This window comes from Selaginella moellendorffii, unplaced genomic scaffold, assembly GCF_000143415.4.
Source record: "Selaginella moellendorffii unplaced genomic scaffold, v1.0 SELMOscaffold_23, whole genome shotgun sequence".
Lineage (NCBI taxonomy): Eukaryota > Viridiplantae > Streptophyta > Lycopodiopsida > Selaginellales > Selaginellaceae > Selaginella > Selaginella moellendorffii.
Window position 1 is genome coordinate 1,113,475 of NW_003314284.1, and position 22,629 is coordinate 1,136,103.

Consider the following 22,629-nt stretch of genomic DNA (forward strand, 5'->3'; position numbering starts at 1 on the left):
TCAACCTAGAATGAGAAATTTATATATTGGGTTGCACTTACTAGTGTTAGAAACCCTTATGATATTGAGTTTAGTCTTTTAATATTAGATGATGATTTACTATCTCTGTCAAGACACTCTCACTATCATTCCCCATATATTGCTTTCGTTCTGTCTCTTTGCTATTTATGAAATTACATTTGTTAGTAAAGCATATTTACAAAATGTAGAAATTATCTTGAACACAATAGTGTTATTTTCACATCTAAATTCACAACTTAACACCATTCTATATTTAATAAATTTTAGTGATTATTCTAGAGATTAATTCTTGGGACTAGGTGAAAGCCCAAAATGTGCTTTTATATATGCTTTCATATAAAGGGTTTTAAATGTATAATAGGAATAATAGGTAAGTTGGGTATAACAAACCAACTTGAGACATAATCTTGCTCCCCACTAAGTGTATATATCTTTATTTTCATTCAACTTAAATTTAAGGCTAAACTTCATACCATGTTAGCTAATAGAATACTTATATCTTTGCAATATGCTATCAGTATGCTTAAATAGTACTAAATTCTATATAGCTCTATTTTACATGCATTAAGACTATTCTATTATCACTCCATGCTTTTATTCATTTGCTTTTTGATTATATGTTTGAGAGTTTGGCTCCATCCCTTTGTTAGCAGTCCAAAGTTTTGAAACTTAAGTCCCACTCCATTGCTCTTAGCACACATATCTAAGGGTAAATTTTACTTTGTGAAGGTAAATCACTATAAAACATAAGGTAAAAACCATGTGCTAGTGTAAAGTATATAAATATATGTATCAATATATATGTATTGCCTTTTCTAGGTAATATGTTAATTATAGTACTATAACATATTAGTTGAATCCAATCCATAAAATAGGGGTCTAAACCATAATTAAGATATCTATTCATTTTTTTATTTGCATTATTTTCTCGTTCTCAATATGAATTATTCCCCCACTATCCCTATTATATATTTAGCAAAAATAATATCCATAAGACACCACTATCCCTATTATATTTTTAGCAAACATAAGTTGCTAGCTAAGCTCAAAGTTGATTTGTCCTTTGTCTAGGCTTGTCAAAGAACACTTCTTCTAGTCAAGCAAATAAAAAAGAATAACTATATTGACAAATCTCAACTCCTTAATATTAATATTACTATTGCTATTACTATTAGTAATATTACTAGTAAAGGAGAATTAAGAGGATTAACAAAAGAAATAATGAGGAGAATATTTGAAAGAACATGTTGATATGTAACTTTCAATATTCAAGACAACTACATAGAAGATATAATTACCTTAAAACTCAATTATCACAATGTATATGAGAAATTGCCATACAAAGTCATTATGCTCGTAGAGAGCAACTGAGCTATGTTTGCAAGAGATCAAGGAAGCATCACTAAGATGACCTATAAAATTTTCCACACCACATAACTTGAGTGACAAGTTTGTTCAATACACTTTCTGGAGATACACTCATTGAACAGCACTACTGGATTGCAGCCTTAGAGTTCTAAATACTATGGTATCAAATCAGTCATTGGCAAGGATCAAGCGTCCAAATCTTAGCAATTCAATCACGTTGTCTAGTAATTCAATGGAAAGAGAGTTTTCATCTAAAACAAGCTCCTCAAATCAAAGCCCCCTAAAGATTAAAAAAAGGTTTATCGAACTCCCACCCAGCTGGACGATTTCTAGGATGTAAAATACACAAGCAAACCGCTCTTATGCCTTATAATTTTTCAAAGCTGGAGCATATTCCACTCCGTGGGGTGGCATCTTTCCCTGGCGGTGGAGTACCGTGTCAGGGGCTGTGCGGCAGGATACCCGCGCGTCACTGTGGACGGCATTTCCGGCATGCAGCCAGCGGGGATCACATGTGGCGCCGCCGGCGGTTCCATGCGCGTCGCCGTTGTCCGCCATAGCCAACCTCCCCTCTTAAGCTACTGATGCTCTAACGCACGCACCTAGGGTCTTCCTCTCTACTCGATCCATCTCTTCCAAGTCCATGGGAGAAGCGGTAAGAAAAATCCCTCGCAATTCCCCAAATTTCCTCTTTTCTTGACATGCCCCGATCTTCCTAGGTCATCGCAGCTCCCGGAGGAGAATCCACTACTGTGTCTGATGAGCACGAGCAGCAGCTGGGCGGTGACGCTGGAGCTGCGGCGGCGGACGAATTGGGTCACAATGGATCGGCGGCGGCGGCGGGAGCGGCGCCAGGAGGCGGTGGCGTTGGCGGAGGAGCTAGCGGCGGCGGCGGCGGCGGCGGCGGTGGAGGAGGAGATCTATGGCCGACGGCGGTGGTGAACAGCCTCATCGACCAGTTCGAGGACATCAAGGTCATCAAGCTCAACATGGGTAACCTCCGCAGCCAGCACTGGCGCGAGATCGCCGACACCTTGAATTCCACCTTCCAGACGAGCTACGATTGGAAGCAGTGCAAGAACAAGGTGGATCTTCTCATCCGCCTCTACAAGAAGTCAAAGCTCCGGATGATCCAGGCGGACGTCCCCCCGACCTGGCGCTTCTTCGACCGCATGGACTCCATCCTGGGCAGGACTTTCAAGCTCTCCTCCGCCGCGCTCGCCACCGGGAACTCCAATTCCAAGAGGATCGCCGCCGCCATCCACAGCAACAACGCGGACGCCGCCACCACCGCCAGGAACTGCTCGTCGCCCACCAACCTGGACCCCGACGACGACGACGACGATGACGACGAGCCACCCGGCCATGGAGGCGCTTGCGGCGGCACTGACGGTGGCGACGCTGGAGAAGAAGGTGGCGGCGATGAGGACGACGACCAGCAGCACACGACCGTCTCGTCGCCCAGGACGACGAGCGAGCGGGCCGACGAGATCGACTTCCGGGCTGTAGCGGCGGCGGCGTCGGTGAGGAAGAAGAGCAAGAAGTCGGGCAGGAGCTCCACGTCGTCGGCCATCAACCTGCTGGTGGGAGCTCTCAATCACTACACGCAGGCGTTCGAGCGGTGCAAGCAGCTCGAGGTGGAGGCGCAGCTCAAGATGAGCCAGGAGAGCCGGGCCTTCCAGCTCCAGATCGCCGAGATGCAGCTCGAGGTGACCAAAGAGATCGTCCGGGTCATCGGTAAGAGGCGGCGAGGCTGCTGATGCCATGATCTGGTGGATGATCTCCTCATTTATCTGTATAATTCTGCTCCCTTGTCTGTAATACCATTGTTCCTGACTTCCATTCTCCGCTGCGTTCGTTCTTCTCTCCCCTGTCGTTCTTGTCTTCCCAGTGACTCCAAAGTTGTAGCTTTCGTTCTTCCTGCAGCCCTTCCCTGATTCCAAAGTTCGAGCTTTCATAGCTTTCATTCTTCCTGCTTCGATGATCATCAGCCCATCCCTTCCCTGACTCCAAAGTTTTCTTTTCGATGACCAGCACCTCCATCAGCCGGTCCCATCCTATCCCTCTAGCTGCTTCCAAATTCCTGGCACAACCTGGGAACCTGTTTTCCTGTAGCCGCTTCCAGAACTCTGGCACGCTCCTCCCACAGACCGCAGCTTCCATAGATGTTGGCCATGAGCAAGTAAGCCGCGCTTTCGTTCTCATCCAGCCGGACCAACGCGTCAAACGCCAGCTTTCCTACCTCCACATTCTTCCACTTCCAGCAGGCTGACAGTACCGACGTCCACAGCACCGTGTTGGGCTGGAACGGCATCCCCTCCACCATCGCCAGCGCTTGCGACAGGTGATTCGAGCGGGCCAGCATGTCCACCATGCACACGTAGTGCTCCAGCCCCGGCCTCACTCCAAACTTGGCCGCCATCGCGCTGAAGTAGCTCTGTCCGTTGCGCACCAGCCCTGCTCGGCTGCAAGCCGTGAGGAGGCTGACGAAGGTCACCGCGTTTGCGTCGCAGCCCTCGTCTTCCATGGCGTGGAAGAGATCGAACACCGCGCTGCTGTCTCCCTGGTGACTGTACCCGGCGATCAGTGCCGTGAAGTTCACAGAGTCTCTGCTCTGGAGCGAGTCGAAGGCGTGCTGAGCAGCGTCCATGCTCCCGCACTTTGCATAGAAATCCACTACGCCGTTTGGTACCAGTGAATCCCGTCCGAAGTCTACCCTGCACGCTTCTGCATGGATCCGTCTACCGGGTTCCAGAGCTGCTATACTTCCGCAGGCCTTGAGAGCTGCTGCAAACGCTAGTGCGTCTCTCGACTCCATAGCCCAGAAGATTTCCAGCGCAAGCTCTCCGTCTCCACTCTCGGCATACCCCTGCATGAGAGCTGTTTTGGAGACCGCATCGCAACCAGGTATCCCGTCCAAGAGCCTGCGTGCGTCTTCCAGGCTGCCACACTTTGCGTACATGTCCACCAGCGAATTCCTGACGAAGGTGTTGGCGTCCCAGCCGGAATTTCTAGCTTGATCGTGAACTGCCCTGCCTTTTTCCAGCGACACCACCTTCACGAGCTTGCCATCGGGTTGCTGTTTGCCAAGCTCTTCAGCACCCAGAGCCGTGCATGCCTTGATCGCCGCCACAAAACTTAGAGCGTCCGGCGCACAGGTGGAAGTTCTCATTTCTGAAAAGAGCGCCAGAGCTCCCTCCGCCTCGTTGCTCTCAACGTACCCCTGTATCAGTGCGTTCCAGGAGACCTCATTCCGGCGAAGCATTGCATCGAACACCTTGCGAGCATCTGTTAAGCTCCCACATTTCGCGTACAGGTCCACCAGCGTGCTTGCTAGATAGATATCACCGTCGCAGCCAAGCTCCAAAGCTTGCCTGTGGATGGCTACACCTTTCTCCAAGCAGCCAAGCTTCACCACCTTCCCGTTCAGGCTTCTCCCTTCTTCTTTTGCTGCTAGGCTGGTGCAAGCCTTGAGCACCGCCACAAACGTCCTGGAGTTGGGTGTAAAGCCCTGTGAATTCATACTCTCGAAAACCTCCAAAGCCACCTCGGCTTCCTTGTTGTCCGCGTAGCCCAGCATCAAAATGTTCCACAGCGCCACATCCAGGGGCGAAAACTTCTCGAAGACGCGACGAGCAGCCACCATGATCCCACACTTCGCATACATGTCGACCAAAGCACCGGCCACTTTAGCGTTTCTGTCGTGACCGCTCGCGGTAGCTTGGGTGTGAAGATCACTGGCTCTCTCCAGAGCCGCCACCTTGAGAAGCCTCCCATCAACGTTTCTCCCCTTCTCCTTGGCCGCCAGATTCGTGCAAGCTTTGATCGCCGCCACGAAAGTCAGGTGATTTTGCGGAGCATCCTCAATCGATGCCATGCACGAGAAGAGTCTCAAAGCGAGCTCTCCCTCTTCATTCTCGGCATAGCCCAGCAGCAGCGCATTCCAGGACACCACGTCCCAGCTCTCCATCCTGTCAAAGACCTTGCGAGCATCGGTTATGCTCCCGCAGTTGGCATACATATCCACCAGAGTGTTCGCGACGTAGTTGAAAGCATCGCATCCAGCCTTGATAGCTTGAGAGTGTGTCGCCATGCCGATTTCCAGGATCCCGAGCTTGCTGGATTCGCTGCTCGCTGCCATGGTGCTGCAAGCCTTGAGAGCCGCCACGAAAGTCCGGCGATCCGGCTCAGCTTCCATGCCCCGGAACAAATCCAATGCCAGTGCCGCCTCCTTCACCCCGTGCTGTGCGTAGCCGAGAATCAAAGCGTTCCAGGACACCACGCTGTGGCACGGCATCCGGTCGAAAACGCCGCGGGCCTCCGCCAGGCTTCCACAGCTCGCGAACATGTCCACGGCCGTGTTGGCCACGTACACATTGGCGAAATGCCCAGTGTGAAGGGCGCGGGCATGGATCGCCCGGGCGATGTCGAGATCCCTGGCGCTGCTGCATGCCTTCAATGCGGTGAGAAGCTCCTGTGTGCGCGATCCTCCCTCCTGGTCCTGGAAATCCTCTACCTCGAAGTGATTTCCCAGATATCTTCGATAATCCCAGCCATACGCGCAATGCCGCCCCGGATTCCGCCGCAAGTGCTCTGATCTAAGGAGACAGTGCCAGAAATGACACATACATGATGAATCGCTCGCGCGCCAGGGCCGCGTTCTCTCAAGAACCCTAGAAGCGAGTTCCAAGAACCCTAAAGTTTTATTTCACCAAAAAGAATGGGGGAAGAAAGGGGGGGAAAGGAAGAAATCCACATCAAATCTCTCCACTCTTCCCCGCTGCCGCCGCCGATCTAGAAGTCGAAATTCCACACCTTCTCCATGAGCACCCGGACGTTCTTCGGTTCTTGGAGCGGCACATTGGCGGAGATCTTGCAAGCGCCGCTGCCATTCTCGGGATCCCTGCTCCACGCCAATCCCACCGTCTTCACCATATGATCGTAGGTCGCCTTGACGTTGTGATTGCCGGGGAACTTGTGCGCGATCCCCAGATTCCAGGCCCGGCTGGGAAACTCCACCCCCGGCTCGATGCTCGTGTGGCCATTGTGGACGTAGCACATCTTGACATGGCCCTTGTTGGTGGGGAAGATCATCCGGCCGTGGAGCTTGTTGGCGGGATTGGCGATGAGAATCCCATCCACGACGAGCGCGTCTCGGGTCTTGGGCTGGTGCGTGTAGGAGACCTGGACATCCTTGTTGAGCAGCCGGCCGACGCCCGAGAATTGGAAGCGCGGCACTGCTTCGTGGACATCGTACTCGAGGACGAACGATCCGGGCTTCTCCACCCCGACCGTGAGCCCCTTGAGCCCCGCGCTGCGCACGAAGGTCCGATCGGAGCAGGAGGCCCGCAATTGGAGATCGTCCACGCCCAGCCTCACCGATGCCGCCACCACCTGTCCGCCGCCCGAGTCATACTTGGTGAGAACGCTCGCCCTCGCCTTCTTCATCCCAGATCACACCCGCGATCGATCAATCCACGCGACGATCCAGTCGGCAGCGATGATCTAGATCTTCCTCCTGCCGCGGCTAGGGATTGGAGAGGTAGCGCTGCTGGTGGCGATGGCGACGATGCCGATTGCTGGGAATCGGCGGCAATGCCCAGGCTGCTTTTCCTCATCCCACCCGGGCAGGCATCGGTTAGGGCTCCCCACGCCCCAAGCCATAGTTTAAATTACAGCCGTCCACGTGTCTAGCGATTCGCAATCTACAAAAGCATATTCCTTTTCCCCTTAAACGTAGACCAGTCTTTTAAAGGTCAAAATTAAAGGCACTAAAACTAAAGAGAAGGGAGCTTTTAGATGAAGAGCCTTTCGTTGAGCGCGAAGTCGAGCATGAGCTTGGCCTTGATCTTGGACTCCACGGCCTGAGCCTTGGCGATGGCGAGCTCCTCCCTGAGCTCCGCGACCCTGGCCCTCTCCTGATCCAGCTCCGCCTTGAAGCGCTCCATCCGGGCGGAGCTATCCTGTGCCAGGGCCTGGAGCTCCATGCGCAGCTCCCGCGTCGCCTGCGCCGAGGCCTCCGCCCTCGCCTGCTTCACCGCCTCCTCCAATGCGGGCCTCGTGTGCTGCCGGATGCTCTCCTCCACGGCCAGCCACACCGGCGAGCTCTCGGCGTCCTCCACTGCGCGGATTGGGGAAACCATTGTTAGCAGCACGCGAGGAGGGATTGGTCGATCGATCGCGGATGGGGAAAACATTGCTAGCAGCGGGATTGATCGATCGAACACTCACCTTCGGCCGGATCGGGGCCGGGAGGGGCATCGCCGAGATACGCATTGACTCGCATCAGCAAAGAGTCCTCTTCGTCGTTCGGCTCCGCGGGAGGGGCGTTCTCCACCTCGCCGTGCTGGTCGTCGCTCCTATTGGCCATTTCTCCTCTCCCCCCCAGGAACCCTAAAACCTTTAGTTTTAACAGTGCCATGCTTCCTCGTATAAAAGGTTTTTGTTTGAAAAGAATACTGTCAGGGGGTGGTGGCGCAGTTGGCTAGCGCGTAGGTCTCATAGCTTCTGAGTTATCCTGAGGTCGAGAGTTCGAGCCTCTCTCACCCCAACGGCTTATTTTTTGCCCTTTTTTAAAAAGAGCATGAAAAACATGGGCATATGATGAAAATCCCCGACAGCCAATCAGCGTATTCTTTTTGCCACGTGGACCACGTCATTGCCTGCTTGTTTGCCGCTCGCCTCTCTCTCTCAAGCTTCCACTGAGAGACACGCATTCTCTAGTCTGGCATTGCCAGGATAAAGAAGCTCTTCTTTAGTGCTCCTCATCAATCGCGCTATAGGGCTGCAAAGCATCGAAATATTTCGCGATCCCCTGATTTTCGGAGCTTCTAGGGCATAGATCGCTGCTCCAATCAAGTCTTGGAAAGACTTTTGCGGCATTGCTCGCTCTTCTCTCCAGCGCTAGGGTTTTACAGGCGAGGAGCCATCACAATGCGGGCGCTATCGATAATCTGTGGCGCGCCATAGCGGTTAGTCTGGCAGGGGCATGGCTCCTGCTGCGGCCATGGCCGGGCTCGCTTGCTCGTGCCTGGCGCTCAATCACCACAGCTGGGGAAATGCCGACGGAATCCTCTCCGCTTGGCCATCGCGATCCCTGCATGCTCATGGAATCGCCAGTCGCCGTGTCTGGAGCAGCGGATTTAGTAGAAGAGATCTTCGTTTCTCCAGATGGACATTTGCGACTCCAACTCCAGTTCACGCTCAGGCTCAAGCAGCTCCGGTGATAAACGAGAAAAATAATCTGGTAAGCACCAATCCATCGAGCTTGCCACCACTCACCAGTGCTCCAGCTAGTTATCCAGAGTGCCTTGAGATCCAAGGCGGCACAGTTCTATCTGGCCACGTCCAGATAAGTGGTGCCAAGAACTCGGCGCTAGCAGTTCTCGCTGGTGCCTTGTGTACCAACGATCAAGTCAGCCTCCGGATGGTTCCGGACCTCCATGACATCCGGAGGATGTTCCAGGTGCTCCAGTCAGTCGGGGTGCGCATCAGACGAGAGGCTTGCGACATTGTGATTGACTCTCGTCATATCACTTCGGTGGAGCCGTGCCCCGACGTCGTGAGGAAGCTCAGAGCGAGCTTCTTTGTCATCGGTGCTCTTGTGGGACGACAGGGTGAAGCGGTAGTTCCTCTACCTGGTGGTTGCAACATTGGAGCTAGACCGATTGATCTTCACGTCCGTGGCTTGCAAGCTTTGGGAGCGCAAGTGAAAGTCAGGCTAGTGATGTTTCCTTTTTTATTTTATTTTATTTCTCCTTGTTGACAACTCATCCAACGTTGTACTTTGCAGGCATGGGAAAGTTCATGCTCGAGCAGCGAATGGATCAAAACTGGTCGGTGGGAGCTTCTGTCTTGACTATCCGAGCGTTGGCGCGACGGAGACGTTGATGATGGCTGCGGCACTGGCAGATGGCAAGTCGACGTTGTACAATGTCGCTCAGGTATGATTTTCTTACGTTGCTGCCTTCTCATGAAACGTAATGCATGGAAAGAATTAACGTCGTTCAGGAACCCGAGGTTGTGGATCTTGCGGAGTTTCTGAACTCTTGTGGTGCAAACATAACTGGTGCAGGAACCAAGTGTCTCTCGGTCGAAGGGGTCCCGAGATTGCACGGGACGTCGTTTACGATAATTCCAGATCGCATTGAAGCTGGGACATTCTTGATGGCCGCAGCCATAACACGGTCATCCATTTCCATGTCTCGAGTTGTGCCTCGACACTTGGTTGCTGTTGTGAGCAAGCTACAACAAATCGGCTGCAAAATTGTGCAAACCGCACCCGACGGGCTCGAGGTAAATTCCTCGTGATCAAGTGGCTTGGCGGTATGTACCACGAGTTCGTGCAGGTGACTTGCGGTTCGCGTCTCCAAAGGCTGGATGTGACAACCCTTCCGTATCCTGGTTTTCCCACTGACTTGCAACCACAGATGTCATCTCTTATGACAACTTGTTGCGGACAAAGTATCGTGGAAGAAACTGTATTTGAGAGCAGGATGCGGCACGGTAAAAACTTTGAGTGTTCCATTGCGCTGCTATTTCATGGTGAGGTACTGTGCAGTGGAGGAGCTTCAAAAGCTGGGAGCTAAAATAAGAGTGAGCAAGAACTTAGCATTTATAAGTGGCAAGGACCAAGGAAGGTATAGCGTTTTTGGGTCGTTCTTTTGCAACATCATGCGTGTGGTTTCTTGGCAGCTCTTTGTACGGAGCCCCGGTTCTAGCAACGGATTTACGAGCGGGAGCCGCTTTGGTTCTTGCTGGAATGGCTGGTGAAGGCGTCACCACTATTGAAGGTGTCAGTCACATTGACAGGGGCTACGAAAAACTCGATGTTAAACTTGCCAAACTCGGGGCCAAACTAACTAGGAAAGCTTGTTTACCGTCTGAGCTGACACTCTGATGAGACGTTTCGTGCAGTTTTGTGCTGTGATTTCTTTTTGCTGTTCCTCATTTTGAGACGATAATCTGAGGAGGTAATAAATTTTTTCTCCACCGTGCTGACCAATCAGTAGTTATTTGTCGGATGGCGTGAAACTCAGAAGAAGATTATCAACAATCCAGCGTACGAAAAACGTCTATATTTGCAAGAACGAGGAACGCTCCAAAAGCGTGGAAGGTAAGGAGGTTTCTCTTTCAGTAAAAATTCGATCCTTCTTACTCTTTCAGCTCGAAGATGTCTAAACTCCAGGCTCAAGCAAGGGTCCCCTGCAAAGCTCCTGACTGTTTGAGGTCGTTTACGAGCAAGGAGTACATGCTACAACATTTCAGAGATAGTCACGGCCAATGTTCTGGCTCAACCAAGGCTCCCTCGGCCCCAACTCCTACTCCGAAAGTCCTGGCCTGCAGTGACTGTGGAGCGAAGTTCCGGGATCACCAGCAGCTCCATCAGCACCAGCGGTCGTCAGCAGCGCATATGAAGGTGTCCGGCCCACGGGACGGGGGAAAGCACTTCTCATGCTTCGTGTGCGGCGCGAAGTTCGACTCCCCGCAGTACCTGGACCAGCACTTCCTGGTAAAGCACGCAGGTAACCACTCCTCTGGCCAGTTTCCAGAAGCTCTCTCGTTATTTACCCGTGTTTTTTCAGTGGAGGGCATGCGCAGGGACGACCCGGAACGAGGAAGAGTCTTGGCATACTTCCGTGCCAAATGGAACCATCCAGGCAGCGAAGCGTCCATCATTGACATCCTCCGCGTGTACAATCCGGGTCACAGGGTGAAGCGGTTCGCGGACTACAGAGAAAAGCTGATGGCCCAGAGAGGCAGCAGGGACGAGAAGATTGGAAAGAATGGAAACGAGGTCCTGCGCTTCCACGGCACGACGGTCCTGTGCGGGCTCGGGACGCCGCAGCAGCAGTCACTGTGCAGCAATCTCTCGTGCAGCCTCTGCAACATCATCCTGGCCGGATTCAAGAAGAAGAAAGCAAAGGTGGATGGATTCCTCCGGTTTGGGGCGGGGATCTATGTGACGGCAACCAGCAGCAAGGCAAACGACTATGTCAAGGCCTACGGCAGCTCCTCGGGTTCCAGACACCATGCCATGCTCGTGTGTAAGGTTCTGGCCGGGCGAGTGTTCAAGGTGACCGAGGACAGGCCCGAGTTGGTTGCTCCACCGGATGGCTATCACTCCGTGTCTGGTGAAGTGGGAGGGATACTCAACTTTGATGAGCTTGTGGTGTATGATAATGCTGCCATCCTTCCTCAGTCTATTATTGTCTATGATATCATGTAGACAATGCATCCAAAGTTTGCTAAAATTTTAGCTATAGTTTAAATTCAAGTATTTAAAGGTACTCAACTATCCCCTTAAGCTTTGCATAACTAGTTCCCGATTTTTAATCACAGCCAGTAACCTTTTCCTTTTTCCCTAACTCTATATAAATTAGCTTGTGCATTAGGTTTTGCCATAAGGTTTTGGCGAGATGACGAGGTGGTCGAGGATCTTAGTGTTCGTGGTTGAAATCTTGGCTCTCTGCGTGTGCGTGTATGGGAGGTCGATTCCTCAACTGAGGACTATCTACATGGGAGATTCAATCTTCGACGTGGGCACAAACAAATATGTGAAGGATTCAGTTTCGCGCTGTGATTTTGTGCCATATGGGGAGACGAGGTTTAGAAAGCCATCCGGAAGGTGTAGTGATGGGTTTATAATTCCAGATCTGATAAACAAGGCGATAGGTTTGCCCTTTTCAAGACCATTCTTGGGCTTGAAAGCTGGGAGTCAATTTCCACTAAGCATCAACTTTGCTTCATACGGCAGTGGTTTACTTGACTCGACTCACTCGGACTGGGGCGTTGTGTCATTTAACGAGCAACTTAAGCAGCTTGGGCAACTCTCCAAGAAGAATCTCAATCTCAATGATTTTGTGGTTGTGATATCTTCTAGTGGGAACGATATTGCAGCAAATCTTCAAGACATAGCTAATGTTGACTTGAAAGCAATGTTAACATCACTCGAGAAGGGCTTACAAGAGCTGTACAATCATGGATTTCGGAAGACTATCTACTCTAGTGTTGGGGCACTAGGATGTTCGCCTATTGTGACTTCCGGAGGGAGATGTGTGAGTGAGATTAACAATCTGGTGGAAGAATTCAATATACAAGCTCGGGAGATTGTTTTGGGGGTGGCAAAGAAGTTTCCAGGGATGAAAGGAGCATTTGTGGATGGTTACTCTTTGATTAAATCATATGTGGACAATCCAAAGAGGTTTGGATTTAAGAAAGCTGGTGGTTGTTGCCCCAACTGCCTTTCACAAAAGAACACATTTAGTGGGTTGTGCAAGAATCCAAGTGATTATGTCTTCTGGGATATAATACACCCAACTGAACACACGTACACACGCTTAACTAAGGAATTCATGAAGCAAATTAAAAAATTATTGTAAAATTAACAAATTATATTAGCTATTAAAAAAAATTGAATTTCTTACTATATTTCATTCTTTGTTATTACATTATATAAGTAAAAAATTAACATCTCAAGTTTATAATTTCTTGCTTAAGAGAGCAAATACCGTTTTCTTGTACTCTCAAATATTTTGCATGTGTTGCCTTGACTGGAGAAAAGGTCTTGTTCCGAGGATTTCATCCGTTTGAACGTCGTTGCACGGGATCGACAGATTTTTAGTTGTTGTTTGAATCGAATCGTACTTGCTATTTCCCCTTCAATGCCCCAGTCCAACTCCGCTGATCGATCAACTATAAAACGCCACTTGCTAGGCTACTTGCTGCGATGATTCTCCACGGGCTCCCTCCGCCTCGCCATTGCCGACAACGACATAGCCTCCCTCAATAACGGTTTGCCAAAAGAGCCGAGGCCTCGTAACTTTGGTCCTTTGTGCATGGTACTCCTCAAACATCTCCAAGCAAATACGAACTAATTCAAGGATCAAAAGAAAAAAAGTGTGAGCTTGCTTTGATCTGATCGAACCGCATATGATCACCGACTCAAGCTTAACATATAATGGTTGTACTTGCGACAAGGAATCCAGTCAAGGGTCAGCTGCCATTACGCTAACTTTTCCGAAGTAGGAATTCAGGTTGTTCTTGCGCCAGGCAGAGAAAGCACAAGGCCAGGGTTTAAAGAAAGCAGCACGGTAAAAGGCTACGTACTACTACTACTAGTATACTATATAGATTTATTGAATGAATAGCTATATAGTTCGTTCAGAAGCAAATGCAGCCGTGGGTGGCTGTATACCGTGCAGTATGCAGCCGTTGCACAGCGCAGCACCATGGCTGGGCTAAGTTATCGTTTCCGAGTGACCTTACCGCCACCATTGGCCATGAAAGCCACGTACAGCGCTCGCAACAGTAGTATTTGTTGCAAGCAGCTTTTGCTGCTGCTGCTGCTGCTGCTGCTGCTACTGCTGAGGTCGCTTTCGCTCCGCCCCAAATCGATTCCAACCAAGCGAGCAAGGGGTAATCTCTTTCTTAGAGTCAAACCAGCGCATTTAAAAACCCCATCTCCAGCTTCCGCTTTAGTGTATTCATGAGCCGTGAACTTTCTTCTTTATCTATTATATAGATGTATCTAGATTAGATTATAGATTTCGATTTCATGGAGGCGACGACGAAAGCACAGAGAGAGAGAGAACTCGCCTCGTTAATCGTAAGTCAGCCAGCTAGTTTCGATACCTCCTTGTCTGTCTGCCTGTCTACTGCGTGCTGGTGGCGCCTGTTATGGAGCATTCTCGAGAGAGATATGGCGAACCTTGAGAGGATCTAAAAAAATTATTCTAGATGACAATGGTGTATATATTACAAAAAGAGGAAGAAAAACAAACCAGTCAATATCAGCTGTGCGCTTCTCAGCCACGTTTTCACAATTATATGTGTAATGAAAAGCGCGCAGGGAAACATCTAAGACGTGCTTGCAAGCGGTCTTGGAAGTCTCTCGTGGTCAAGACGAGTTAATGGCGCTGGAAAGAGATGGCCACGGTTTAGAAGGGGATCGGTCGCAGCTCGCAGCTTGGTTCAAATCTCATGTGCTGAACTAGCTTTCTCTCTGATCCTTTCCTGAGTTGGTTTTAATCCCTGTCCCAATGGCTGCATGAATACATTGTAACTACCACGTCGCCATGCTTACAACAGTTGCCAGGGGGAGTCGTCCTCGGAGCAGCAACAGCAGCAAGCGAGGAGCGCAGCAACAGCTTCGGCTTCTGGAATCTCCGATTAATGTCGTGAAAGAGACGTGCTTTCTTGCTTGCACACACACATAAAAACACCTACACACACTCGCATACAACACTTCTGTCAACTTTTATTATATCACACAGGTCAGAAATCAGAATCAGCAACAGCAGCAGCAGCAGCAGCGGCAGCAGAAAGCAGCAAACAAGAGCAGCAGAAAGACTTATGAGAGCAGATAGAGAGACAAACGCAAAGAGGCAAAAAACACTATGGAAGCACTGGGATCTGTAGAGTGAAAACAAGAGAGAAAACAAAGGGGCGGTGCAAAACCCAAGGGGTGCCAATTGCTCTCTCATTTGCAAAGCGGCAGCTTGCACAGTACCCTCATACGTAGACCTTGTCTCTTTGTATAGTTTTTTACTATTGCTGCTTTCTCCTGCGATCTTCCTGCATTGAAGTTTGCAATGGAGGGGGAGGAAGTGAATCAAATCACCGGGCACAGAGATGCTATTGTCATGCCAGCCAAGAGCATGGGATTTATCAATCCGCGAGAGCGTTGCGTTTGTAGATTAGTTATTATGCGGTGGTGTTTGCATTTTATATTTCTACAATTTCACAACTTGTTACGCAACGATTATAAGCAGAACACAAGGACAGAATGGGACTTGTCCAGGACTGCCTATAATAATCATAATAATAAAAATAATAAGAGAAGCTGATTTAGAACGGCAACTTCGAAACTTCGGTGAGCATTTGCCTGTCGTTGTGTTGGTTTTGCTTTGGCCGTTCCTTGAAGGAATCTGTGCACCGCAATGCCGAGATTTTTTAGGAAAAAAGCCTTGCGGAATTGCTGCGGTGCGCAGCATTGCGAAAACCAAAACACCCAGCTCCGAGTTGACTTGTAATGCAGTCGTAGATCGATCACGAATCACGAAAGAAGTGGAGCTCCCGAGGCCAAACAACGTGCACTTCACGACGCTATGCTTCGGGAACCAGATCTTATTGTTGTTTCGGATGAAAAGTCACTGATCTCAGGAGCAGTACATACTACAATTCTACGTGGTAACGAAAGCTTTCCCACCATGATCACGACAGATCAGAACGAAAAAGTCTTGTCCGTGGTGAAGGAAGTCAAGAGCTATCACGAAACCATGCTGTAGACAACAAACGAAGAAACTAGAGTTCTCCCTGCAACTCTGTGCAGCTCACAGATCTATTTCAAATGCTACAGTTTTGTTGACAAACTTACCTGCATGGATGCATGGATTCGAGAGAGAGAGCGCGTAGTCGACGACGAAGGCGAGAGTGAATGGTGCAATCTCAGATGAGGGGAATGAAGCCTGGTCCGAGAGCGCACATTTCTGGCACAGTTCTTCTGGAGTACTTCCCAGGAGAGAAAAGATCAAAGGAATGCCTCCCTCGAGCCAGGCAACAATCCCCACATCCAGGACTTGCTCCGCAATCGATCTCATCCTCTCACACGTGAACTCAAGGAGGAAGGGATTGATTGGTAGGGAGGGAAAAGAGAAAACCCAACCATCGAGGAGCGACAAAACGGAAAGACAAGAATTGGGTGTGAATCTCACAGCCCGCGCTGCCGAATTTTGAATCGCGGCCAGGACAATCTTGGCATGCTGCTGGCAATCGAGCAAGAACCCCCATGCCTTCTCCTCCCGGAAAGATGAGAGAGAGAGAGAGAGGAAAGCGAAGAAGAACGAAGAAAGAAGAAGAAGAAGAAGCGAACGGAGGGTTTCCAAAGAATGGGCTCTTATTTTATAGCAGGGAAGACTCGAATCGATCGAGAGAGAGAGAGAGAGCGTGAGAGAGAGAGAGACCGAGAGAGAGGCGCGCAAGAAAGAAAGAAATCGAGGAGGTCTTCTCTTTTTTTAACGGAACGGCGCTACATTTAGTTAGCGGCATTTTGGTACACAAACAAGGAAAAAAAAAAAAAAGCCATGCCAATGTAGTAAAAGGTCATCGGGGCGGCCCCGTCATTAAAGAAGGGGCCCGCTGTACGTCCCCCATTGTGGCCCTGTACGGCCCAGGCAAATCCATTCTTTTTTTCTTCTTGGGATGGCCCCATAATGTTGGCGAGAGGGTTCCCTCAAATTTGTCATGAGTGGCCAATCAACAAAAAAGATAACAAGAAAGAAATGCCAAAAACAAGCAAGGAAAGAAAACACACGGGGTACTACGTGCCGTACGCGTCGCGCTGGCCAGGCCGTACAGCTGCCCTGTGGCCCATCCAGTCCAGGGGGCCAAGATTTTATAACCCACTGCACGGCCACCACAATTTGCCGAGGCCCTGGCGAATGCAAGCGGGGGTAAAAAGTTTTGTTACCGGGCCACCTAATTAGAGCGGAATATGCCGCCATGCACGTAAGGTTTAGTTTTGGTTTAGTTTTTGCGGCAAGAAGGTGGGCAATTGTGTCAGCTTTCAAATTAATGTCTGGAAAAGTGCGTGCATGGCCATGCGCATGCACATGCACATGTTCCAGAGACTATAACCCTGATCTGCTTGCTGTATTTCTTTGTTGATAAATGTATAGGCCGCCAGCTACGCCTTGTAGGCCTAGCGTAGCTACGTAGGCAGGCATATTCAAATCAAAAGATTCCCCTGGATTGACTTCAAGCACTAACAAATGCATTTGACTCCCGGGCCATGAGAAAAATTAGTTGATGGCTATGAGTTTTTTTTTTGGTATGAGGGGTTTTTAGTCGTTTAGTTGCGACTCTTGTTCTTGTTGGAGTTGATGATCTTGTTGTTGTTGTTTGTGGCGGTGTTGCTGTGGATCCCAAGGCTGGGCGTTTGCGGAGTGGGATTTCTTGGGCGACCCGGAGCTGCCGTCGGAGCCCGAGTCGAAGAAGGTCCAGTGCCGCGCGTCGCCAAACCCGCCGGGGTATGGCGGGAAGTCGATCACCAGCGGCTCGCCGAAAGGCCACGCGCTGAAGGAAGATCTCCGCTGGTGGTGATGCTGGTGGTGGTGGTGGTAGTTCTCTCCTCCTCCGCCAAGCTTGGCGGCGGCGGCGACAGCCACAACGGTCTCGCCAATGTCAGCTGAAAACGCCGACGACGACGCCCTCCTCTTGCGCTCGCTCCGCCAGCTCCTCCGCCAGCAGCGCCACCACCGCCGCCGCCTCAGCAGCCTCGAGCACGCGCCGTAGAGCAGCGTGAGCGGCAGCCGGATGCAGATGAGCGCCACCAGGTGGAGGATGGTGCACGGGCAGCAGCACAGCGCCGCGCAGTCGCCCGCGAACGCCACCAGGCATTTGCACGACCGCCGCTTCCACGTCGAGCACTTGCTCCGCCGCCCCTCCGCCTCCTCCTCCTCGGGCTCCTCCACCGCCGCGCCCCTCGACCTCTTTGGATCCGGCGGCGCCATTGTGGACGAGAGCGACCGCTCCAGCACCGAGTGCCAGGCCATGTTTTTGGCGGATCCGGATCGAAGGTGGTGGTGGCGCTGCTGCTTTGGTTGCCTCTCGGAGTCCCCAGCCGCCATGGCCGTGTCCACTTCCGGCGATGGTGGAGGCGCCTTGAGCGTCGGAGCTGCGATCGCCTCCCGACAATCAATCTCCGATTCCGCCGGCTCAATCGCCGCCGCCTCTTCGCTCCTCCCCGGTGGCTCCTCTTGTGCTCTTAGATCCAGTGCCGCGCTCTCGTTTGTGGCGGCGGCGGCGGCGGCGACGTCCCCCTCCATGAAAAGTCGACCACCATCTCATCTTCTCGCTTCCACCCCCGAGCGTCTCGGCCCCGACAACCAACTTGCCCCGCGCGGGATTCGAGCCCGCGACCTTCTTTCTCCGAGCGTACAAGCGATTCGAGCTCCCGACCTCCATCTCTGTCTCTCTCGGTGCCGGAGCAAGAACAAACGCGTCTCTCTCAGTGCCGGAGCAAGCACAAACGCGTCTCTCTCAGTGCCGGAGTAAGAACAAACGCGTCTCTCTCTGTGGCGTCACATGAGAAAGCAATATGGAATCGTCAGATCCGTGACCAAACACGAAGTAAAATGCCAAACCCCTGATACACGGCAGCCTGTGCTTCAGTTTTGAGCAACTCAAGTGTGTTCCACCGCTTCTTCCGTCTCGGGAGAACGAGAAAACGCATTTTTTTTTGTTCTTCCGGCCTGTGGCCTGGTTGCTTTTCTTGTCCCTGCATGAAAACCATCGCTTTATAACGATAAAGTCCCGTTCCTTAGGTAACAGACATCACTTGCCTTGGAGAAGATCCGGAGAGGCCACTCGAGCAGCCAAGCGCGCGAGCTCGAACAATCGCAATGCAGGATGCCGGTAGATCTCCTCCGCAAGCTCCTGTAAGTTCCCCCTTTTAGTGAGAAGAAGGGAGATATGAACCATGGCTGGAGCAAACTTTAGCGCCGGGAGAGAGCATACCATCGACAGCTGCTTGCTGGCCGCGGAGTTCCAAGGTAAAGCTCGCAAGCCGGTTGCTGCCAGGAGCTTCAAAGTCACCGCCGGATTGACATGCCTCCAGTTCGTGTTCGCGGCGTATGCCACATTCCTGCTCTACTTTATGATCCCCTCGGCCATGGACTTACCGCGGAGTGCATGGAGCTCGAAGCTCACCAAGAAATTCTTCCCGGAGCAGCAGCTCGGCGGCGGCACAGAGGATTTGAAGAAGAGCCTGTGCGTTTACGAGGAGATAAGCTTCGCGCAGAAAGTATCAAACGATACCAACCTGGTCCGGATCAAGACGCAGCTCTACGAGGAGATTGTCGCCTTCCAAAACTCCACCCGGGGATGCGAGACACTGTCCGAGCTCATGATCTTGCCGTCGTCATCGTCGCGGACCAGGCCCAAGGTCACTGTCATCCTTAACCACTTCAAGCGGAGAACACTGTGCTCGCAACTGGATTCGCTGCTCCGCCAGACGCTGCCTTTCCACAGCTTGTGGGTGCTCGCGTTTGGAAGCCCGAACGAGAGCCACCTGAGGAGCACTGTCGAGGCCTACAACGATTCCCGGATCCACTTCATGACCTCCACGTACGACTTCAAGTACTTCGGAAGGTTTCAGCTGGCTTTGCAAGCGGAAGGCGCCAACTTTGTGTATATCCTGGACGATGATATGATCCCCGGTAAGAAAGTCCTGGAGATTTTCTCGTACATAGCGGGCACGGTCCGGTACCACAATTCACTTCTCGGAAGCATCGGACGTATCCTTCCCTTCAGGCAAAAGGACTTCAGCTTCCCGAGCTACCGGAAACCCGGGTCCAAGGAAGCCGGACTCTATATCCCCGACCCCGCCTATAGAATCATTGTTGACCGGATACTGCAGGTTGATTTCCTGTCAAGCTCCTGGTTCCTTCCAGCGAACCTCGTCAAAGCCCTCTTTCTCGAGTCCCCACTGACTTTCAGCACCGGAGAAGATCTTCATTTAAGGTGAACTCTGCCCTGTGAATTCCATCGGCTAACCCGAGCGTTGATGGTTAGTTACCAGCTGCAAAAGTACCTTGGAGTCCATTCTTACGTGGTTCCAATCGATCCGGACGACCGAGATACTTGGGGTGATAGCGAGCACCGCCTGGCTTACGTCTCCGAGACCACCGTCATCCACAAGGATATAGTCCAGCTCCGTGATCGCCAGTGGTGGAGCGCACTGACCCGCGGCTACGTGACACAGTGGGCCGCGATGTTTCCACAGCAGTGTGATGTTTTCTTCTATGCGCATTCCCTGGGAGAGATCCTGGACCTGGCTCCACTTATTCTGCGCTTCCGGAGCATCCCAGGAAAGAAGGCCTACGTCGTAGTGTCGGGAGGACCTTACTGTCCCTGCGAAGAAGCGGCTCTCATGCTCGGGTGGTCGTCAAACAGTTGCCACGACCGCCGGTTCAAGATGTTCGACTTGGACATCAGTTTCGTCTCGTCTGGAAATTCCAACACGCAGGTCTTTCATGAGGTCCTCGCAGCCATGAAAGGCTTGATAAGAATTCACTCACCGGCGATTATTATCAGTGTCGCAGACTTGGTACCCGACGTCCGTGATGCCATAGCTTTGGCTGCTTTCCAAGCAAACACCACCGTCTTACAGCTTCCCCGACGCGCCATCGAACATGCACTGTGGATAGCCGACGTGAAAACATCCGCTCTTCAACGTAAGCTACTTAAGCTTCTCGGGAACTTTCACTGACTTGCTATACCTACAGAATGGAACACGATGAGAATCTCGATAAGCATCATCACGCAAAACAGACCTCGCTCGCTGAAGCGTCTGCTGGGAGCACTCGCCAGTGCATACTACGTCGGCGACGAGATCCATCTAACTTTCAGCATTGACAGTGCGGTCGACGCGGAAACGCTGAAGATCGTCCACAGCTTCGAGTGGCCACACGGCGAAGTCACCATCCGCCGCAGGATAATCCAAGGCGGACTCATACGGGCCGTGAGCGAAAGCTGGTATCCGGCCTCGGACGATGACTTCGGCCTCCTGCTCGAGGATGACATCGAAGTCTCGCCATTCTACTTCATGTGGCTCAAGTACGCAGTCCTCGTCTACCACTACAGCACCGCAGAGGTGGCCGAGCTCAACTCCATCTCCCTGTACACACCGAGAGTTGTGGAAGTCGTGAAGGAGCGACCACGCTGGAATGCCACTGACTTCTTCAAGGCGATCTATCCCAACACACCATACTTGCATCAGCTCCCCTGCAGCTGGGGCGCTCTCTTCTTCCCACGGCACTGGCGAGAGTTCTACCACTACATGGGGACCCGGTACACGGCAGATGCGAAGCAAAATCCCGTGCAGATCCCACGCTCGCGGACAAACGGGTGGCAAGCCTCCTGGAAGAAGTTCCTCATTGATATGATGTACCTGCGAGGATATGTGACCCTGTATCCCAACTTTCCCAACCAGACCAGCTTCTCCACGAACCATATGGAGCCCGGCGCGCACATCAACTCGTCGGACAACGTTGTGGAGCACAAGAGGAGCGACTTTGAGGTGCCACTGATGACAGACGATTTCTGGAAGCTGCTGCCTCTGCAAAGACTACCGTCGGCTTCCAAGCTCCCTGTCATCAACCTCTTCAACCAGGTAGCGTCGCTGAAGGGGCTGAAAGCTGCCGGAGCGAGCCTGAGGCAAGATGTGCTGCCGTGTAACATCACTGAGACTGTCGTGGTGGACTTCGTCACGGGTGAGCCTGACAAGTGCGTTGCGTTTTAGTTCGAAAGCCAGTAAGCTGATCATCAGAAAAGCTGATTTTTTCTTCTATGTTCTTCCGAAATTTATACACCTCTTGACACCGTTACTTGAGAACAGCGTTCGCTATAGACAAGCTCACGCGTGTGCTTAGCACAAGCCAGGGGAGAATACCAATCTGCAGAACATCAATGGTTTTAGATTTCTTTCTCCACAGACTTTTCCAGACCTGTACAAGCGACTGTGCCTCCGAAACCTTGGATGGGAAACTCAAAACTTTTCCTACAAAAGCCGAGAGTGAAGAAGCAAAGTAAGCAAAGCAAGATACGAACCAAAGGGTTGCACGAGATGCGCTGGTACCGATGCCACGGGAGTTTGCCAAAACCACCAGACAAAAGCGCAGTAGAAGCAGGCCTGAAAAGCAGTGTTGGAGCTAAGCAAAATCTTCGCAAGCACTCCATACCTTCACGACGAAGAGCACCAATTTTGTCGACGCATTCTTTCCCTTGGCCTCTATCCTTACTGGTAGAAAAAACGATTTCACTGTATGAGCGACTCGATCACATTCCCTTGATCTTACTCTGCGAGAGCTCCTTCTCTTTCGCATTGGCCGCGCGCCTTAGCTTGGCAGATTGAGCGAAGGTCGATGGCCTGAGCTCCAAGCAACAAAAAACAAAATTCCCGCTCAAGAAAAATCGCAGCGAAAGATCTTACCCTGCCAAGGCATTCGCTTCCCGAAGCAAACTCCTTATCTCAGACACGACCCTAGCTTCTTGCTGGCTCGATTTGCTCGCCTGGAGCAAAACAATCGCCGCATTGGACAGACACAACAACAGAGCGATTGCCACACACCTGGTGGAGGAATTGCATTGCGAGCTGCAGGATCAAGACGGCCAAGAAGACCGCCACGGGCGCGGCACTACAATCGATCATCTTCCCTCCCTTGGAACCCTAAAACCCTA

General features: G+C 51.4%; 9 protein-coding genes and 1 non-coding gene across 13 annotated transcripts; 6 read left to right on the forward strand and 4 right to left on the reverse strand.

Annotated features, from left to right (window-relative positions):
• The first annotated feature begins 1,589 nt into the window (after positions 1-1,589).
• Positions 1,590-3,234, forward strand: LOC112347652 (trihelix transcription factor ASIL1-like). The gene is made up of 2 exons (XM_024678870.1): positions 1,590-2,044; positions 2,109-3,234. The coding sequence occupies exons 1-2, from the start codon at positions 2,033-2,035 to the stop codon at positions 3,147-3,149; spliced, it is 1,053 nt and encodes a 350-aa protein (XP_024534638.1). The 5' UTR covers positions 1,590-2,032; the 3' UTR covers positions 3,150-3,234.
• Positions 3,235-3,454: 220 nt separating this feature from the next.
• Positions 3,455-6,016, reverse strand: LOC112347715 (pentatricopeptide repeat-containing protein At3g09040, mitochondrial-like). Its single transcript, XM_024679048.1, has one exon. It carries the CDS (start codon positions 6,014-6,016, stop codon positions 3,455-3,457), a length of 2,562 nt encoding a protein of 853 aa, XP_024534816.1.
• Positions 6,017-7,095: 1,079 nt separating this feature from the next.
• Positions 7,096-7,765, reverse strand: LOC9656673 (translation initiation factor IF-2). The gene is made up of 2 exons (XM_002974035.2): positions 7,621-7,765; positions 7,096-7,510 (listed from the first exon to the last, which is right to left on the reverse strand). The coding sequence occupies exons 1-2, from the start codon at positions 7,757-7,759 to the stop codon at positions 7,185-7,187; spliced, it is 465 nt and encodes a 154-aa protein (XP_002974081.1). The 5' UTR covers positions 7,760-7,765; the 3' UTR covers positions 7,096-7,184.
• Positions 7,766-7,854: 89 nt separating this feature from the next.
• TRNAM-CAU lies at positions 7,855-7,939 on the forward strand. The gene is given in 2 exon segments: positions 7,855-7,892; positions 7,904-7,939. It is a non-coding gene; the product is annotated as a tRNA-Met (tRNA).
• Positions 7,940-8,039: 100 nt separating this feature from the next.
• Positions 8,040-10,288, forward strand: LOC9656674 (UDP-N-acetylglucosamine 1-carboxyvinyltransferase). The gene is made up of 6 exons (XM_024678920.1): positions 8,040-9,108; positions 9,182-9,332; positions 9,400-9,684; positions 9,738-9,894; positions 9,950-10,028; positions 10,084-10,288. Exons 1-6 carry the CDS (start codon positions 8,378-8,380, stop codon positions 10,286-10,288), a joined length of 1,608 nt encoding a protein of 535 aa, XP_024534688.1. The 5' UTR covers positions 8,040-8,377.
• On the forward strand, positions 10,289-11,727 carry LOC112347666 (tankyrase-like). Of its 4 annotated transcripts, none has more exons than XM_024678922.1 (3): positions 10,289-10,504; positions 10,555-10,913; positions 10,974-11,727. In XM_024678922.1, exons 2-3 carry the CDS (start codon positions 10,562-10,564, stop codon positions 11,615-11,617), a joined length of 996 nt encoding a protein of 331 aa, XP_024534690.1. In that variant the 5' UTR covers positions 10,289-10,504; positions 10,555-10,561; the 3' UTR covers positions 11,618-11,727. The 4 variants fall into 4 exon arrangements, with proteins under 4 accessions (XP_024534690.1, XP_024534691.1, XP_024534692.1 ...); XM_024678923.1 differs by having other exon boundaries at positions 10,562-10,913; XM_024678924.1 differs by having other exon boundaries at positions 10,577-10,913.
• Positions 11,728-11,807: 80 nt separating this feature from the next.
• LOC9643080 (GDSL esterase/lipase 6) lies at positions 11,808-14,384 on the forward strand. The gene is made up of 4 exons (XM_002973839.2): positions 11,808-12,675; positions 13,417-13,481; positions 13,593-13,806; positions 14,233-14,384. Exons 1-4 carry the CDS (start codon positions 11,808-11,810, stop codon positions 14,382-14,384), a joined length of 1,299 nt encoding a protein of 432 aa, XP_002973885.2.
• Positions 14,385-15,061: 677 nt separating this feature from the next.
• LOC112347716 lies at positions 15,062-16,892 on the reverse strand. Its single transcript, XM_024679049.1, has 3 exons — positions 16,745-16,892; positions 15,767-16,282; positions 15,062-15,713 (listed from the first exon to the last, which is right to left on the reverse strand). The coding sequence occupies exons 1-3, from the start codon at positions 16,890-16,892 to the stop codon at positions 15,694-15,696; spliced, it is 684 nt and encodes a 227-aa protein (XP_024534817.1). The 3' UTR covers positions 15,062-15,693.
• Positions 16,893-18,841: 1,949 nt separating this feature from the next.
• On the forward strand, positions 18,842-21,776 carry LOC9656675. The gene is made up of 3 exons (XM_002973840.2): positions 18,842-19,911; positions 19,963-20,624; positions 20,676-21,776. Exons 1-3 carry the CDS (start codon positions 18,869-18,871, stop codon positions 21,689-21,691), a joined length of 2,721 nt encoding a protein of 906 aa, XP_002973886.2. The 5' UTR covers positions 18,842-18,868; the 3' UTR covers positions 21,692-21,776.
• LOC112347644 (tail-anchored protein insertion receptor WRB-like) lies at positions 21,715-22,629 on the reverse strand. The gene is made up of 7 exons (XM_024678851.1): positions 22,520-22,629; positions 22,382-22,461; positions 22,248-22,318; positions 22,131-22,189; positions 22,000-22,081; positions 21,897-21,949; positions 21,715-21,845 (listed from the first exon to the last, which is right to left on the reverse strand). The coding sequence occupies exons 1-7, from the start codon at positions 22,598-22,600 to the stop codon at positions 21,774-21,776; spliced, it is 498 nt and encodes a 165-aa protein (XP_024534619.1). The 5' UTR covers positions 22,601-22,629; the 3' UTR covers positions 21,715-21,773.